The sequence below is a fragment of the Mytilus californianus genome, unplaced genomic scaffold, assembly GCF_021869535.1.
Source record: "Mytilus californianus isolate M0D057914Y unplaced genomic scaffold, xbMytCali1.0.p SCAF_19, whole genome shotgun sequence".
NCBI lineage: Eukaryota > Metazoa > Mollusca > Bivalvia > Mytilida > Mytilidae > Mytilus > Mytilus californianus.
This window is the reverse complement of record NW_026262667.1, coordinates 8,671,123-8,689,306: the sequence shown is the minus strand read 5'-3', so window position 1 is coordinate 8,689,306 and position 18,184 is coordinate 8,671,123. Positions and strand designations below refer to the sequence as shown.

Below are 18,184 nucleotides of genomic sequence, written 5' to 3'. Positions count from 1 at the left end.
TAGGCATCCAGTTTTTAGGTCAGGAGTCAAAGATTTTCGGCCACGTTCATATATATCTGGGATCTTTTCTACTGTTTACATTTTTATGCCCTGCCGTAGCGGAGGGGGCATTAAGTTTTACCCTTGTCTGTACGTCCCAAAATTGGTTTCCGTTCTCTAACTTTAGTTTGCCTCAACCAAATGTTATGAAACTTATAAACAATGCTTATAACCACAAAACACAGATCAAGTTTGAATTTTGGTGGCGTCACTTTTGCTGTTCTAGAGTTATGTCCCTCTACAAATGGAAAAATTGCTGAATTTTTCGTTTCCGTTCTCTTACTTTAGTTTGCCTCAACCAAATGTTATGGAATGTATACACAATGCTTATTACCACAAAACTCAGATCAAGTACAAATTTGGGTAGCGTCACTTTCACAGGTCTTGAGTTATATCCCTTTATAACATTATATGCAAGCGGGGGCCTCATCGGTGTCCCTTGGACACATTCCCCATTTATTTCTGTTTTCTATTTATAGTTTTGACAAAAAATGCAAACATTGTATTTATCTATAATAATGAAAAAAAAATCCTTTAAGGGGAATTACTCTTATAAGGAGTTGTTCGACATATTTGGTGTTAATGCACAGTAGGAAGATCTCATTATTCTGAACATTTCTACATCCGTCAGATTTTCTCTTTCTATAGCCGTTTCAAGATAATCATCAAAACTTGCATTTTACCCTATGTTCTATTTTTAGCCATGTCTGCCATGTTGGTTGGCAAGCAGGATCATCAGTCACCCTTTTTAAACTTGATACCCAAATGATGATTGTGACAGAAAATTGGTCCAAATTGATCCAGTATTTTAAGAGGAGACTATTTTTGTGCAAGTGAACAGACGATGGATGCCGAGTGATGAGAATAGCTCACTTGACAGTCTGGTTACACTTACCGTTATCTCAGTGAATCTTGCTTTAATGGGGGCCCTGGTGTCCAAGTGGTCTTAGTAGTTGAACTACTTTAATCACTAGCCTGTCAACACTGAGATTGTGAGTTCGAATCCTGGTTGTGGCAGGTTAGCTAGACTCCAATCTTAATTGACTGGGATTGTCAATTTTCCTATCAAAGGTTGGTGGTTCTCTCCATGCACTCCGGCTTCCTCCAACAAAATAGCACAATAAAGTGGAAAGTGGCACTAAACACAAATCAATCAATCAATCCTTGCTTTAATAATTTTGAATGCTCAAATTATATTACAGACTTTTTTAAACCAGGAAACGGACTTTAAATCAATCTAACATGAACAACACAAATTGTGCTTTTTTTTATTTGGATATTTCTGTGTTACAAGGAAAACTTCATACTAAATGAAGAACAAAAGAATCAACTTCACATTCCCTTTCGTCAGTTTTTTTTAACAATGATGTTCTTTTGGCTGCTTCTTGCAATATCTATTATTCCCTAAATGATCCCTCTTCCAGTGTCTGTAGTAACATGTCATATTTCAATGAACATAATGTGTGTTTATCAGGTGAATTATAAAGTCAAGATTACATTACCACATATTACTTAAAACCTTTACTAAATATCTACCATAAATACAGATTATGAGTATATCTACACTAAATCCATTGGAGGTGTGCTGATTGATAGTTTAGTCTGGGGAAAAAGTGTTCTATTATTCAGTTGACAATGGGATTGAACTAGGTTTCAGTAACTGTGAGTTGTCTTGGGTCAGTAGTTTGTGTCTTTTGTCATTTATTTAGTTGCTTTGTGATTAGATCTAATAAGTCAATCCTTTTCAATTGACTTTTAAAAGTTCTAAAATTGAACTGTTACACCACTGTCCCACCAGGTCTGTGGAAGTGTAAAGCACTCATAAAAAGGTTCAACCTTGCAACATTCTTTGTGTGCCTGTCCCAAGCCAGGAACCTGATTTCCAATGGTTGTCATTGTTTGCTGTCTGCCACAAGTTTTGGAGTTTTATGTAATTTAAATTACTAGTTTCATTTGAATAGTTTCACTTTTAGATAATTCAAGGGCTTGACATAGCTTACTATATAGTGTGTGTTTGAATGATGACCACAAGGTGACCTCATTATCATAACATATTACCTTATTCTTTATTTAAAAACAATATTTGATTATTTAAGCATAGGAAGGATTATTCAAGCATAGGAAGGATTATTTAAGCATAGGAAGGATTATCTAAGCATAGGAAGGATTATTTAAGCATAGAAAGGATTATCTAAGTATAGGAAGGATTATCTAAGCATAGGAAGGATTATTTAAGCATAGAAAGGATTATCTAAGTATAGGAAGGATTATCTAAGCATAGGAAGGATTATTTAAGCATAGAAAGGATTATCTAAGTATAGGAAGTGGTTATTATTAAAATCAACTACCAGTACCCTGATTAAAATTTTATTGAAAACCGATAGATAAATACAGCAGCACATGTGAATATAATCATAAACAAAATGCATGATTTTTTATTATTAAATATACCACATTTGTATTACATATCTGGATTGAAATTGACCTGTAATTGTTTACATCTTTGTCATTTGGTCTTTATGGATAGTTGTCTAATTGACAAATATACCACATCTCCTTATTTTATATTACAAAGTGACCTTTTTTTTTAAACTATCTAAATATTAAAAATTCCTAAATATAAGTATCAATGCCTTGGCATTATATATGTCTCACTGTTTATGCCAGTAGAAGTTGCATTCCGGGATATTTCTAATTTAACATATATTGAATTTACAGAAGAATTTTCCTCAACACAAACACAAATTTAAATAAATGTTTTTAAAAAGGAATCTGAATATTTAACATTTATGACATAACGAATTGACATAATGATTGTTAAAAGTACATAAATGCAATATATGCTGAACACATTGATTCAGGGAAATAATAACATCTGTTGTTATTAACTTCATCTATTTATAAACTAAAAAGGCTTGTTACAACTGATTGTTTTGCTACCAATGATTACTGTAATACAAGTACAAATTAATCGACTTTAAATTAAATTTCTGCACTCGCTCATTTTTTATGCTTGATCGCTGCCAGTTAATTTCAATAAGATTGTAATACAAATGTTCATGTATCTTAAGCAATGTAGCTCCAGGTTAACAATAGAAAAGTAAAATATTGCGTAAATATCCAAATCATGTTAATAACTATGTGGCAGCAAGGTGTTCATCGTCACAGCATTCTGGAAGAAAAAAAGGACTTATTGTATTTACAGTTTCCATAGATGATTTTATGTGGTTTACAACTACTGTGGATTCATGTATTGTTGTGGGTATCAATTTTCATGGATTGAGGAAAACTAGTATTTTTGTTGATATTTGAATTCTCGGTTTTGCCAAAGTCTGCATACATTTCCTTTAGAAAATGTGTAGTATGTTGAACATGTGGTCAAATTTTAGGGTGAGAGAATGTATATATACTTATGGTATTTAGATTTGGTCATATTTAGGGTAAGACAAGAGACGTTCACCAATCTGCTATTCTATGATGAGATAACACATTTGAGTATTTTAAAAGGAGTAACACCAAGGGTGTCATTTGGAAAGAAGGAATGACCCCCACTCCCCTGTGTTGCTCAATCTTCTACTTATGGTTTTTTATTGCCTCTTCAGTGTTTTCAACCACATGTTTTACTAGTGAACCAATCACGTGTGAAGAGTGAATTATAGACATAAAGTTGGAAGCTTTGAACATGTTTAATTATAGACATAAAGTTGGAAGTTTTTAACATGTTTGATTAGTTTTATTTCAATTGTACTTCATGCAGCAATGTGAAGTCTTGTTTTGAGTTTTCTTACATAAAACATATGGAAATCATTACAACTAAAACAGATTTGGTGTGACCTGAATGGTGAGTTTTATAGCTATGTGATGTTACCCAATCAATAACCTTGTTGCCTTTTGTATATTCCTTAACATATAAGCCTACCTTACAGTCCTCCAATGTTTTGGTCCAGTCTTCTTTTGCTATCTTTGGTATTACATCAAGTAAAATTTTCAGTGCATTTGAGGAATTCTGTTTAAATATCTTCATAACATTTTCTACATTGACCTAAAATTGTAAAATAAATGAAAAAAGTCAATGTATATATTAGCAGCCAGTGTATATCATACATTTCTATCTACACATTCATATCGAGTTCAGATGAAAGGTACATAAATGGCACCCTTCAGACTTCTATTAAATTTGGTGTGCAGCTCCATCTGAATATATATCATAATTACATACTGTAATTTCAGCAATTATAGTAATGTTTTTATTAATGGGCAAATGTGTCAGTATATGTAATAACAACTGACATTCATATTTTCCGTAATGATTTTCCTTCTTAAAATTTTTGCAATCCAATTATTTAGATTTCACATTTTTGCCTGTTGTCAAGGATTTTTAATAAAAAATGCATGCATTAATTCTGAATTTACAGTATCTACTTTTAAATTCCTAACATATAGTTGATTGGTTAAGTAGAAGTATAAATGTACAGAATGCATGAAGAAATAGCAAGAACATGAAGATGTGTCCAAAAACACTGTTCCCAGCTCGCACCATCACATTTTCATGTTTAGTGAACTCAATGAAAAAAAAATCTGAATCAAAACACTATTTTCAGATATTTTAAAAAGTTCACAACATTAATGAACATGTGTGCAAAGTTTTAAGTTGATATGAAAACTTCATGGTAAGCAACCTGAAACCAAATCTTTAATACCTGATATCAAACTTACAGATGGATGCATGCACAGACCTGAAATAATAACTCTTACTATCTTAGGCAGGGCATGAACATTTTAGAAAATCCCTTTAAATTGAGATTTCACAAGAAACATGCCTCACAAATATTGGTTAAAATGAAGTCACTGCTACCAAAATATCTTTATTTGATATGAAATTTAAAGGGGAACATCCAATTCATTTTTTCTGTCTATATCCTTCAAGTTTGCTGGAGGGATGGGTTTAGTGTTGACTGCTTAATTATTGTTATTGTTATGTTGATGTCCTTACCCCTTCTTCTCCTTCCCTCCAACTGTCATAGTCTGTAACCAATGCCATGGAAGCATAGCAAAGGCCAACTTCTTTTGCAAGTATTACCTAAAATATCAAAGGTACTACAGATTACTGAACTTAGAAAATGTATTGCCAGATGTAAGTTACATAATGTGAGTCTGAAAATTTTAGTGCTGGGCTGAATTTGCCCATTTCGCTGTCAAATAAAATACATGTTAATATCCCTTTCACCAATGGTATTTACAAATCAAGAAATTAAAATTTAAAGGATCCACTTACCAACTGATACACACATTTTACCCCTCATGCAAAAAGTGTATGCATTGTAATCGTGAAAAATAGCAACCTATGAAAATATCCACATTCTCAATGCATTCATTATTATACATAACTAAAGCATCCAGTGTCTTGATCATTATACAGTCATCTTGGAACAGTAAATAACTTCAATTTTTATTATCAAAAATTTAATTTAATTTCATCATCAGTATTTTTTTTAACTTTTCCAAAATTGGTATTATGGATATAAACAACTCAACTTTTTTTTTTATAAAATACTTTCACACATGCTTACCTCAGGTACTGTTGTCATGTTAATACAATGCGCTCCCCAGGAATTCCATAATTTACTTTCAGCTCTAGATGAAAATCTGGGACCTTCAATGGTTAACATGGTACCAGTTTCTCTAATAGATAAACCTAAATTCTTCCCACTTTCATACAACATCTGTAATGGATATAAAAGAATTAAAGAAAGGAATAGTTGAGAACAATCAGAAAGGTTTGCTACCATGGTTACAATACTTGTTTACAAAGAATAAGATGAACCATAAAAATGAAATTATTTATTATAAAGAATGAAAGTGCTCTTTAAGAAATATAGAGAAAATCAAAAAAATAAATGTAATTTTTTGGATGAATTATATCAGAATTTTTTTAGGGAACAAAAAGACAAAGTGCGATTCCTTTGATAATTTCCATTATAATGTAGTATCCAATGGTAACCAACAATCAGGTACATAAGGCATTTTCACAATGCTTATAAGAAGCACTGCCACAAAGATTAACAGATAATTTAGATACCAAAGACAAATAAGCTGTCATAACTTTCCAAGTGATCGAATAATTGACACTGCACTTTTTCAATCATTTGTGTTTTTCAATGGGCCAGATCCACATAACATAAACAGTTCAACTGGAAAATGAAAAGGCACTGGCAAGCTAATTTCAAATATTTTCCAGCCAAGGAAAAAAATATGTAAGGAATGTATAATGTAAAAGAATGTAAAAGAAATTTTTTCTATGACTACCATATTGCCAAAACCCCATGATTTTTATGTGCAACAGAATTATGAAGACTCCTGGTGGTTTCAGAGGAGAGGATTTTGAAAATGTTTATATTGGAGCGTAAAAACAAGGTGATAACGTAAACCTTACAAAATTGTTAAGTCTTGTTGAGTCCGAAAAAAGTTTACTGACGATGTTATAAATAAAGATAAAATTAGTTATACAAACACTTACTAGAACAATATATATTTATTTCGTTTACAACTATTTTTTCTTACCTTACTTGTCCTAGAACAGAAAGGATCTGCCATGGACATGTGACAAATACCTAAAGGTGAGAGGGGAGCTCCATCAAAAAATGTTTGGATTCTTTTCTGTGTTCTAAACAATATAATTATTAAGATATGAAATTTAAAATGCTACAAATTGTTAGACCACAAAATGAAACAATATCAACTGTTGTTTAGCACTTATTTCATAAATGCAAGAAGTTTATAAAATCCAAAAGCAAATTGGTAAGACAAAATACTATTTTATTACTGTTATTCTGACAGATTTGATTGTCTTGATTTTGAAAATTAAAATGTTTGAATTTAAAGTAAAATCATGACCTTATCATACCATCTTCTTTTACAAACCTCAAGGTGTGATTTAATATACTATGAATGGTAATGCTAACTTAATGAAACATTTGCTAATCTTTATTTAAACTGAGAAATGAATTTTGTTAATGTACTTTATACCTATCAATGAATTGATCAATAACTACAACATCCCCAGGATGTATGCCTTCTTGTAATGATCCACATGCTGTGGTTACCAACAAATGAGTACAGCCCATCTCTTTCATAGCCCATATATTGGCCCGGAAATTTACATTAGTGGGCATAATTGTGTGTCCTCTGCCATGTCTGTAATAATAAAAAAACAACAATTTCATGATAACAATCAAGATTATCAATTAAACTATGTAGTGAGATCTTTGAATATTGTCTTTTTAAGTTCTAATATTGATGTTATTGTACATAATTTACATAAATAAATATATATTGCTATCCAGCTATTACTGAAAACTTACATTCCTGCATCCCATCAATACTTTTGGCATTAAATTTTCAAAAATTCATGATTTCTTATACTGTTTATCAGGTCTTTATACAGAATATTTTAGAGGTGTACTATTTCATATTTTAGTCTGGGTAAACATGATCTATATATTAGTTCAAATAAAGCTTTCTATTACAGTGACTGGAAGTAGCACTGACAAACATGTTTGAACCCTGCACATTTTTTTATGATCCTATCCCAAGCCAGGTGCCTGTAGTCCAGTGGTTGTCATTGGTTGATGTCTGGCATAATTGTCTCTTATTATATGTTATAAGTTTACATCGTGCCATTTGTTTTCTATTTTGAATTGCTTCACATTTTGACATCTAAGTGCCTTTAAAAGCTTACTAAACAGTATGGGTTTTGCTCAATTTTATGGCAAGTATGCTAAAAAGTTTAACCTATTTTTGTAGTTAGCAAGGACCTATGTGTAAAAGTAGTCTTCCACTCTTGCTCTCCCAGGTAACTGACATTGTTTTAACAAATTATACTTACCTGGATAATAAAACACAAGGTACTCCCTCTATCTCACCACATATTAAAGCATCAGATGGCTAAACAAATACATAAAAAAATCTTTTTATAACATATCAATGGGTGATGATTATTCTTTTGAAAATCAACAGGTACAAAAAAGACTATAAAGATGAAGAACAGCAATAAAAGCACTGTTCCTTTGCTTTTTGTATTTTTTGCTGTGCATATAATGATTTTGTGTCATGGATGGACACCCCATATCCTGATTTTGTGTCATGGATGGACACCCCATATCCTTTCTCTTCTATTATAAAATTGCATTTTAAGCATCAAATAAAGCCAAACTTTGCTCATTTGTGTTATAATTATTATGATAGCATATTCAAATGTACAATTCATAATCAACAGCAATAAAACAGTGATGATTGGCTGAAAAATAGAAAAAATTGGCATGTACATTTTTTTTTACCACAAGTGACTTTTCAAAACCTTGTACAATGGACATTATGGTGGCCATCTTGTACTTTTGATTGGGACCCAAATCAATTTTAGTTGAGTGATTGTTTGTATTTTAATGCCACTTTCAGCACTCTTAGCTATATCGTGTCAGCAAGTTCTTGTTGAAGGAGGAAGCTGGAAAGAACCACTGAATTTCTGCTGGAAAACTGGCAATCCTATTCTGAATCAACTAAGATCAGAGTCTAACATGCCTGCCACAAGCAGGGTTCAAACTCAAAATCTCAGCTTTGATATTAATACTTTAGTGATCATCGTAGATAAACAACTTAGACCACTCAACCACTGAGAACTACTTAGACCACTCAGCCACTGAGAACTACTTAGACCACTCAGCCACTGAGAACTACTTAGACCACTCAGCCACTGAGAACTACTTAGACAACTCAACCACTGAGAACTACTTAGACCACTCAGCCACTGAGAACTACATAGACCACTCAGCCACTGAGGACTACTTAGACCACTCAGCCACTGAGGACTACTTAGACCACTCAGCCACTGAGGACTACTTAGACCACTCAACCACTGAGAACTACTTAGACCACTCGGCCACTGAGAACTACTTAGACCACTCAGCCACTGAGAACTACATAGATCACTCGGCCACTGAAAACTACTTAGACCACTCAGCCACTGAGGACTACTTAGACCACTCAACCACTGAGAACTACTTAGACCACCCAGCCACTAAAGACTACTTAGACAAATCAGCCACTGAGACCTACTTAGACCACTCACCCACTGAGAACTACATAGAACACTCAGCCACTGAGAACTACTTAGACAACTCAACCACTGAGAACTACATAGAACACTCAGCCACTGAGAACTACTTAGACCACTCAGTCACTGAGAACTACTTAGACCACTCAGCCACTGAGAACTACTTAGACCACTCAGCCACTGAAAACTACTTAGACCACTCAGCCACTGAGAACTACTTAGACCACTCAGCTACTGAAGACAGCCACTGAGAACTACTTAAACCACTCAGCCACTGGGAACTACTTAGACCACTCAGCCACTGAGAACTACTTAGACCACTCAGCCACTAAAGACTACTTAGACCACTCAGTCACTGAGACCTACTTAGACCACTCAGCCACTGAGAACTACATAGAACACTCAGCCACTGAGAACTACTTAGACAACTCAACCACTGAGAACTACTTAGACCACTCAGCCACTGAGAACTACTTAGAACACTCAGCCACTGAGAACCACTTAGACCACTCAGCCACTGAGGACTACTTAGACCACTCAGCCACTGAGGACTACTTAGACCACTCAACCACTGAGAACTACTTAGACCACTCGGCCACTGAGAACTACTTAGTCCACTCAGCCACTGAGAACTACTTAGACCACCCAGCCACTGAGGACTACTTAGACCACTCAGCCACTGAGAACTACTTAGACCACTCAGCCACTGAGAACTACTTAGACCACTCAGCCACTGAGAACTACTTAAACCACTCAGCCACTGGGAACTTCTTAGACCACTCAGCCACTGAGAACTACTTAGACCAATCAGCCACTGAGAACTACTTAGACCACTCAGCCACTGAGAACTACTTAGAACACTCAGCCACTGAAAACTACTTAGACCACTCAGCCACTGAGAACTACTTAGACCACTCAGCCACTGAGAACTACTTAGACCACTCAGCCACTGAGGACTATTTAGACCACTCAGCCACTGAGAACTACTTAGACCACTCAGCCACTGAGAACTACTTAGACCACTCAGCCACTGAGAACTACATAGACCACTCAGTCACTGAGCACTACTTAGACCACTCAGCCACTGAGGACTACTTAGACCACTCAGCCACTGAGGACTACTTAGACCACTCAACCACTGAGAACTACTTAGACCACTCAGCCACTGAGAACTACTTAGACCACTCAGCCACTGAGAACTACTAAGACCACTCAGGCACTGAGGACTACTTAGAGCACTCAGCCACTGAGAACTACTTAGACCACTCAACAACTGAGAACTACATAGACCACTCAGCCACTGAGAACTACTTAGACCACTCACTGCACTCAGCCACTGAGAACTACTTAGACCACTAGGCCACTGAGAACTACATAGACCACTCGGCCACTGAGAACTACATAGACCACTCAGCCACTGAGAACTAATTAGACCACTCACTGCACTCAGCCACTGAGAACTACTTAGACCACTCGGTCACTGAGAACTATTAGATCACTTGGCCACTGAGAACTACTTAGCCACTGAGGACTACTTAGACTACTCAACCACTGAGAACTACTTAGACCACTCAGCCATTGAGGCCCAAATCAATTTTTGTGATAATGAACATTGTGTTACTTATAAATTTGTACTGCAATGTAAGAAGATAATCATAAAGGCCAAACATCTTACCTTCCCAAAAGGTGTGATGACTTCCTTTTCCTGTCCCCCTTTTAATATATCTGGTTTAGATAGCCCAGATCCTCCAATGATGCCTATCTGTAATCATATGCTCTACATATAAATATCAATTGTAATCTATACAAACACAAGAGACACGCAGACATGAAATGTATGTCATATTGACCTTCTTTTGAATGGGATGCGACCTCATTACAAAATTCACATGCATGCAAATATATTTGACCCTCTCTTAAAATGCTAAAATACAATATCTGAACTATTTTTTACATTTCTCTGTAATGAACAATCATCAGCAAAAAGTCTTGCATTACAAGTAATGTGTTTTGGTAAGTAATATACACTATATGTAACCTTAGATAACCTCCCTTGAACAAGACAAAATTTCATACTATCTATCTATGAAACATTGTCTGTATATGGACACAATTTCATATGGAAATTTGTCCTTCTCCTGACATTATTTCAAAGATTTGATACAAATCATGAAAATATTTTGCTTTAAGTACCATAGTGTGTCAAAAATGATAACAATTCCTCTGAAAGATTACTTGGACTAGTAGCTTTAATGGGAGTTAAATTTTCTAATTACTTCAAAATACTGGTATATAATTAATATTCTAATATGAAAACCTACATATCTCCAACAAGTATAATTACAGTATATCTACTTTTAGTGCAAGCGCTTTAATACACAAAATAGGCTGTTCCACCTATCTCAAATATTTATACGACCAGGTATACCAAATTTGGACAGTAAAACCCACGTTTTACATTGGCCAAGCTTTGAATACAATACGGTTATCTCTATTCTAATGCAAAATAAACAAATCAGTCCAATTTAGTTAATTTTTCAGTGTAAAATTTCATAAAATGGAAATTCTGCGAAATGATGTTATCGTCATTGACAACTAAACAAGCTGATGTCATATGTATGTTTCAGGAGTCAAATGTAAACACTGGGCATTTTCAGGCTTCTTGTCTGCCTCAAATTGTAATAAAATTACCTAGGTACATGTTCATGAGGGTGGTAAAGACGGGGTGCTTGCACGGAAAAAACGTGAAATAAGACATAATTTCACGTTGAACGTGAAATAATTTCTGTCATGAACGTTGCACGAAAAATAAAGACTGTTGTGAACCTTTTGTGACTGAGTCACTGTCTTCTTGTATATATAAACTCTATGTTTTACTTGTTATTCCCGATTTAGTATACACATTGATGATGTAAATGGTTTACGGCTTTTAACTTGAAAAGTATTTCATGACGATCCCTGCCAAGTGTTTGAATTTTATTAGAAAAATACCGAGCACGCAAAATAAGCATTTGAAAATCACGATGCACGTAAAATTAAATAAGCAGAACACGTTGAACGAGGCACCTGTCTTGCACGACTGAACGTTGAATAAAAAAGTAAAAACACGTTGAACGTGAAATAAAAAACGGTGATCACGTTACACGAAAATAACCCTTTACCACCCTCGTTAATTAACAACTTTTCTTGGTTTTGTTTGACATATTTATTTCATTGCTACATAAGTGTTAAAATACAAATACAAATATTTTATTGGCACAAACTCATTAACAATTAATGGTTAAGACCTATTGCAATATTATATTAATTGACATGATAGAATGAAAAGTTACATATTAATATATCATATTAATCCACTTTTTCTTTAATGACTTTATTTAGACACTCTGATATGAAAGATGAAGACAGTCTAAGTAATAATGCTGAGCTATTGTTTACCATTAGAGATATTTTTCAACATTGTTAATGTTACGTTGTATTTTAAATATATCATTTATTTTATTTTCTAATATTACTCGTTTTGAGGTAAATCTATTACATTCTTCATTCTACATTAAATGTTCATCTTCAATTTCTCCATTATTACAGGCTTTCTTCTCTTGGAATTTTAAGATGTCTTCCCCTTTCAATCATATTCATAACCACAAAAATAACCACAACAAAAGCCAGTCAACTTTTTAATTTTCTAAAACATAAAATGTACTTCAATATTATATAATCTAGGTCTTGTCGGCCATTTTAATAAAGATAAACCTTTTAAAAAGTGTTTTCTGACAATTCATTCTAACTTTAAACCTGCATTCAGTTCTGCATAAGCCAAAATAATATTAAAAAAATTTGTCCACCAACATAGTCTTATTTTCTTACCTTTACTTTTGACCCCATCTTCCACGTGTAATTGGGTGTATTGAAGTGCTATTTAAAGATAAACACCACAGGATATTTCTACTTTCAGTTTGTTGTGGCAACTTTAAATAATCGGCAAACTTCGGCAGATTCCGCTATCCGATCTACCGAAGTGTGCAGAATGCTTTTTCCAGAAATAGTCTGTCCCCCTATGGAAGACATGAGAGGGGGTAGAACCTTTACCGGGACTCTCGGATCGGGTGTTTTTAAGCTCGGGATTTCGGGATTGATCCTTTCGGGATCCGGGAATTCTTTTTTTCGAATTTCGGGATGTCGGGATTTAATTTTTTTTAAATTCGGGACCTCGGGATTCCCGGCAGGTTTTTAAGCCCAGGATTTCGGGATCAGGACCACTCCTATCCCCCTCCTATCCCCCCCCCCCCCCAAAGCAGGATACAAATGAAATACACAAATGAAACAGAATATACCAAAGAGATTTTCAGGCACATTTGGCTGAATTTTGCCCTTTATAAACACTCCCTTGGATCCCATCCCTTAACTAAGGTCAAATAATTTCATGGTTAACCTAACAGCTTAGTGAACATAAAATAAAGCAGACTGTTACATGTTATAGTGAGTTTGTTATATAACCTTAACAGCTAGAAGATACTCCGATATAGACTGATCATCTCAGCCAAATCTGGCTCGTCAACCTTCGATTTGAAGTATGTAAAATAATCCAGGGTCAGTTCAAACAAGAAAGTAAGTCCCAGTTATGCAGCAAAATAAAGTAAGATTAGAATTTCTTCTAAGTCCCCCTCCCCCTAAAAGTACAATTTGGATTTATGACAAGAAATCAATATTCATCAAATTGAATAAAAGGAGATGTGAAGTATAAACAATTTAATATTGTTGTAATAACCATAATACCAGAAAGAATGTCTCTAATATTAGTGTCAGATGGTTTTATATGCAGTAACAGAAAACTGATTCCCCTTCCGAACATGTGTTCACTCCCGGACTTTTGTGGGATCTAGATTGTCTTTGTTTGTCGCTTCGTCTTTTTTCGTTTTGCCATGGGTGTTATCTGACTTGTGGTTTTTGTTTGCCTTTTTTGGTGTCATCTCCCTCTGTTACAGTAGAGCATGTATACCAGAAAATACATATACATTCTGATATGTCCAAGATGTCAAACTCGTTTATAATAGTGAATAACAGCTAAACACCAATGCTTTTTAGTCGCCATCATTAGCAGAGAGAGGAAGCTATGTATAAAGTCTTAGTGACAACATGACGGGTGCCACTAGTAAAGCAGGACCTGCTTACCCTCCCGGAGCACCTGAGATAATCCCCAGTTTTTATTGGGTTCGTGTTGCCCAGTCTTTAGTTTTCTCAGTTGTGTTCTGTGTACTTGTTCGTCTTTTCGCCGTCTTAAATGTTTGTTCCAGGGAGTTGTCTTCGACTAATGAGTTTTGCATGTCTCCTTGGTATCTTCTTTTTGTGATTGGTATCTGGATCAACCTCTCACATTTTGGAGCCTTAGAAAGCACTGGTCTGAAGACATCCATATCCTTTCAATTCAAGACTGTTTTAAATTGTACCCATATATTAAAAAAAGAAAAGAAGATGAGGTATGATTGCGAATGAGACAACTCTCGACCAGAGACCAAATGACGTAGAACGTTATAGCAACTATAGGTCACCACACGGCCTTCAACAATGAGCAAACCCCATACCTTTTAGCAAGCTACAAAAGACCCCGAAATTACAAAAGTAAAACAACTCAAATGAGAAAACTACTATTAACCGCCTGATTTATGTACAAAACAATAAACAGCAACATATGACAACCACTGATTCCAGGATCCTGACTTTGGACAGGCGCATACAATATGTGGCGGGGTTAAACACGTTTGCGGGCGGGCCAATCCTCCCACTAACCTGGGATAGTGATGTAACAGTATAACATAAGAACAAACTATAAAAATCAGTTGAAAAGGACTTAACTCATCAGATCGATACAAAAAATAACAAGAACCCAAAAGACACAGAGTACACATCTGAGATGAAAGTTAATTCAATGCCAATAATAACTAATAAAACAAAACATGTATCTAAGACTAAAATATCAATCAGTACATATCCAACATCCAATGGATTTAGTGTAAAGACGTTATTAACAGTCAAAAACATGACCTGGTATAATGCCGAAATGTACAGGTATCGACAGAGTGTAGTACCGTGAATGTGCACATGTGTATAACAATGATATTGAGTATGGTTTTAATTTACTGATAACAAAATCAATATTTATATCGATAAATACAGCATTCAAAGATCTAATAACAAGGATGAATTGGTAACCCTTCACAATAAGTTTATTTAAAAGATCAATAAGTTTACCCGGATCGTATCTAAATTTACGGGCTTGGTAAACAACATAACCATACAAATAAGGATATGCTATCCATTTGGAATGCATTTTCTACAGGTACAGCCAAACTTCCATTCTAAATTTTTGTATCTATGAAATGATTTAGTAAAGGTCTGTAGTAATTTGTGGTAACGAAACCTTTGACTTAATTATTTGCCGGTAATACACAGATTACATTATCTAACTCGAAAACGTCACTACAGACACGGTCATAGCGAACGAGTTGGGCTATATAAGCAGCGTAAGATGCTGCCAAAGGAACATCACCTTCCAAAAAAGAAAAATTAACAATAGTGGACGAAAAAATTTATCAATTAAATGCAATTTAGACGGGTCTTTACTGAGTTTGGTTATAAATTGTGATTCATAACAGTACCGAAATAAGTCTGCTATTAAAGGGTCGCAATTGGTGCCCATAGGAATACATACAACTTGTCAATAAACTTAATCGTTGAAATGTACATAAATGATGTCAAGGAGAAAATGTACAGATTTAATCATCACACTTCCAGTAAGTATATCTAGCATATTTACTTTTTGGTTGCAGAAGAAGGCTGTATTGAAGTTGCAGCAGATACATATGCAATCAGATTTTTCAAACGACCATTTAGTTAAATAGGATAACTTTTGTTTGATAAGATTGTGTGGAAGTGTAGTGTAAAGAGTTAAAAAGTCACTGTCTACCGAATGAAAAGGACCATCAAAAGCACGTAATTTATCTAAAACACCGAAAGATTTTTTTACACTCCAAAAATAAGAAGAGCTAATTCCACTATTTGCATATGCTTTATTACAAAAGTTAATGATAACTTCTTTGATAGTAGTTAAGAAACTAGTTAAAAGCAGTGAAACATGAGTTGTAGAACTCTTACTAGAGGCCGAGATGAAACGATAGTTTACGGGTTTTTGTGTAGTTTAGGTAACCAATACATAGTAAGGTCCTCCAAATGTTCCGAAGAGGACTTAAGCTGAGATGTGGTAATAGTATGATTTTTTACTATTTGACTTTCTGTGGAACAAACTGACCTGAATGTAGAAGAATTTATAATTGCATTCTTAAGAACTTCCTTGTAGTATTTACATCAAACCACCACCACATTATTAGCTGCTTTGACGACCGGTACGAAAACAAACCTCTTATTCTAGAAATCAACGTATTATGTACCCTTTTATTTATTTCTAAATTATTTTCAAAATGTGTTATTCGAATATCCACAATATGCATACATTTATTTAAATAAGAATCAAGAGATCTTTTATCAGATCTTTCCTGTTTACACAAATTTTTACAATTGGATAAAAGATCCCTATAATGACCTGACGACACTGTTTCCAATCTATTCAAGTTTGAGGACGATATATATTTCGGTCCTTTTTAAGAAGGGTTTTTATCGATGTTGAGATCCCCCTTAATAACATGGCCCTTGTGATCATATCTAAAATTCGATGATTCACAGTCTCAAGTTGAAGAAGCATTATTTTCTGTATTGACGTCTGATGTAACTGACGTGTAACTAAAAAATAAACCACATCTACTGCTTATTTTTGTGTGTATACGAAATAATAGGTGGTTCTATGTTATCAAAATAGGGAGGAATAACATTTTAAATGGTATACTAGATAGGTTGATCCATGGTCAGTTTGAGCACAGTATTCAAAAGAGGACTTGTGAATGGAAGAAAATGAAGACGACATTCTTAGAGGCTGTTATGTCTGTAAAATGTAGACGATTTCACACGACGTGTATTTATTGGTGAATCTTCATAAGGTACACTCAAGACCAACAAAAAATTCAGGAAGCCACATATCTGATGGGGACTAAACAGTTCAGCAAAAAATCGAAGGTCAAATCTGCCTGAGGTATCTGTGCGATTACATAATATCAAATTTATAAACTGAAAATTGACAGTCTAAATGTTAAGTCATCTCCGTACCGAAACACTGGCTATTTGACGAAAGGTACTCCCAGACGAAATCAGAGTTGAGTTTAATCCAAAATTAACTATAAAAATGTGTGATATATTCTTATTTATTTCTGTGATTAGATCTTAAGAACCGGACAAATTGGAATAATTTTCTTGGTTTAAATTTTTTAATTTTATCAAATATAAAGATCAAAATTACTTCTACATACACATTATTTGACATCTATTAAACTAGGTCCCAAATTTACAAATTCAATCAAATGTAAAGCTACCAAAACCGTTATTCATTGTTTTGTATCTGTTATTAGTCAATCAAAATAATCCGTAATTGTTCAAATATAGATGTTCTTTCAGGATATAAGAAGTTGACTAATAAGTGACATACAAATGACGAAATAAACATTAAGATAATCCTCTTAAAACTGTATGTTTGTTGCAGGATTTGATTATTTCAAACTACAAAATACGACAATGAATTTGTATATATTTTTGACTGGGATTTTACTCTTTGGAAACGAAATTCATGGGTCAGGTAAGACAACTTACTGTAACATTTGTACTTGCGGGAAACGATGTCTTACTCAAAATCCTTATATTTTATACGTGTAGTCGTAGCTCTTCATCTTGTTCTTTTAAAATTCAGTGTTATTCGCTCATTATAGTGACGTTTCAAAAATGAAGCACAGACGGGGATGCTACTACATATATCATACATTCCAAAGCCATTTCAATTGATATTCCATAGTGTGTCTTTCTATATTGTGATGTTACACTATTGTTTCAGGTTAGGGTGAAGATTGGCGCCTATTACAACGTTTAAACCCGCTGCAT

The 18,184-nt window shown here is 34.3% G+C and overlaps 1 protein-coding gene across 1 annotated transcript; it reads right to left on the bottom strand.

The window, feature by feature from the left end:
* Positions 1-2,390: 2,390 nt before the first annotated feature.
* On the bottom strand, positions 2,391-13,132 carry LOC127727222 (S-methyl-5'-thioadenosine phosphorylase-like). Its single transcript, XM_052234697.1, has 9 exons — positions 13,016-13,132; positions 10,824-10,910; positions 7,925-7,983; positions 7,066-7,233; positions 6,601-6,703; positions 5,610-5,762; positions 5,033-5,119; positions 3,959-4,081; positions 2,391-3,211 (listed from the first exon to the last, which is right to left on the bottom strand). Exons 1-9 carry the CDS (start codon positions 13,031-13,033, stop codon positions 3,170-3,172), a joined length of 840 nt encoding a protein of 279 aa, XP_052090657.1. The 5' UTR covers positions 13,034-13,132; the 3' UTR covers positions 2,391-3,169.
* Between the last annotated feature and the right edge of the window lie 5,052 nt (positions 13,133-18,184).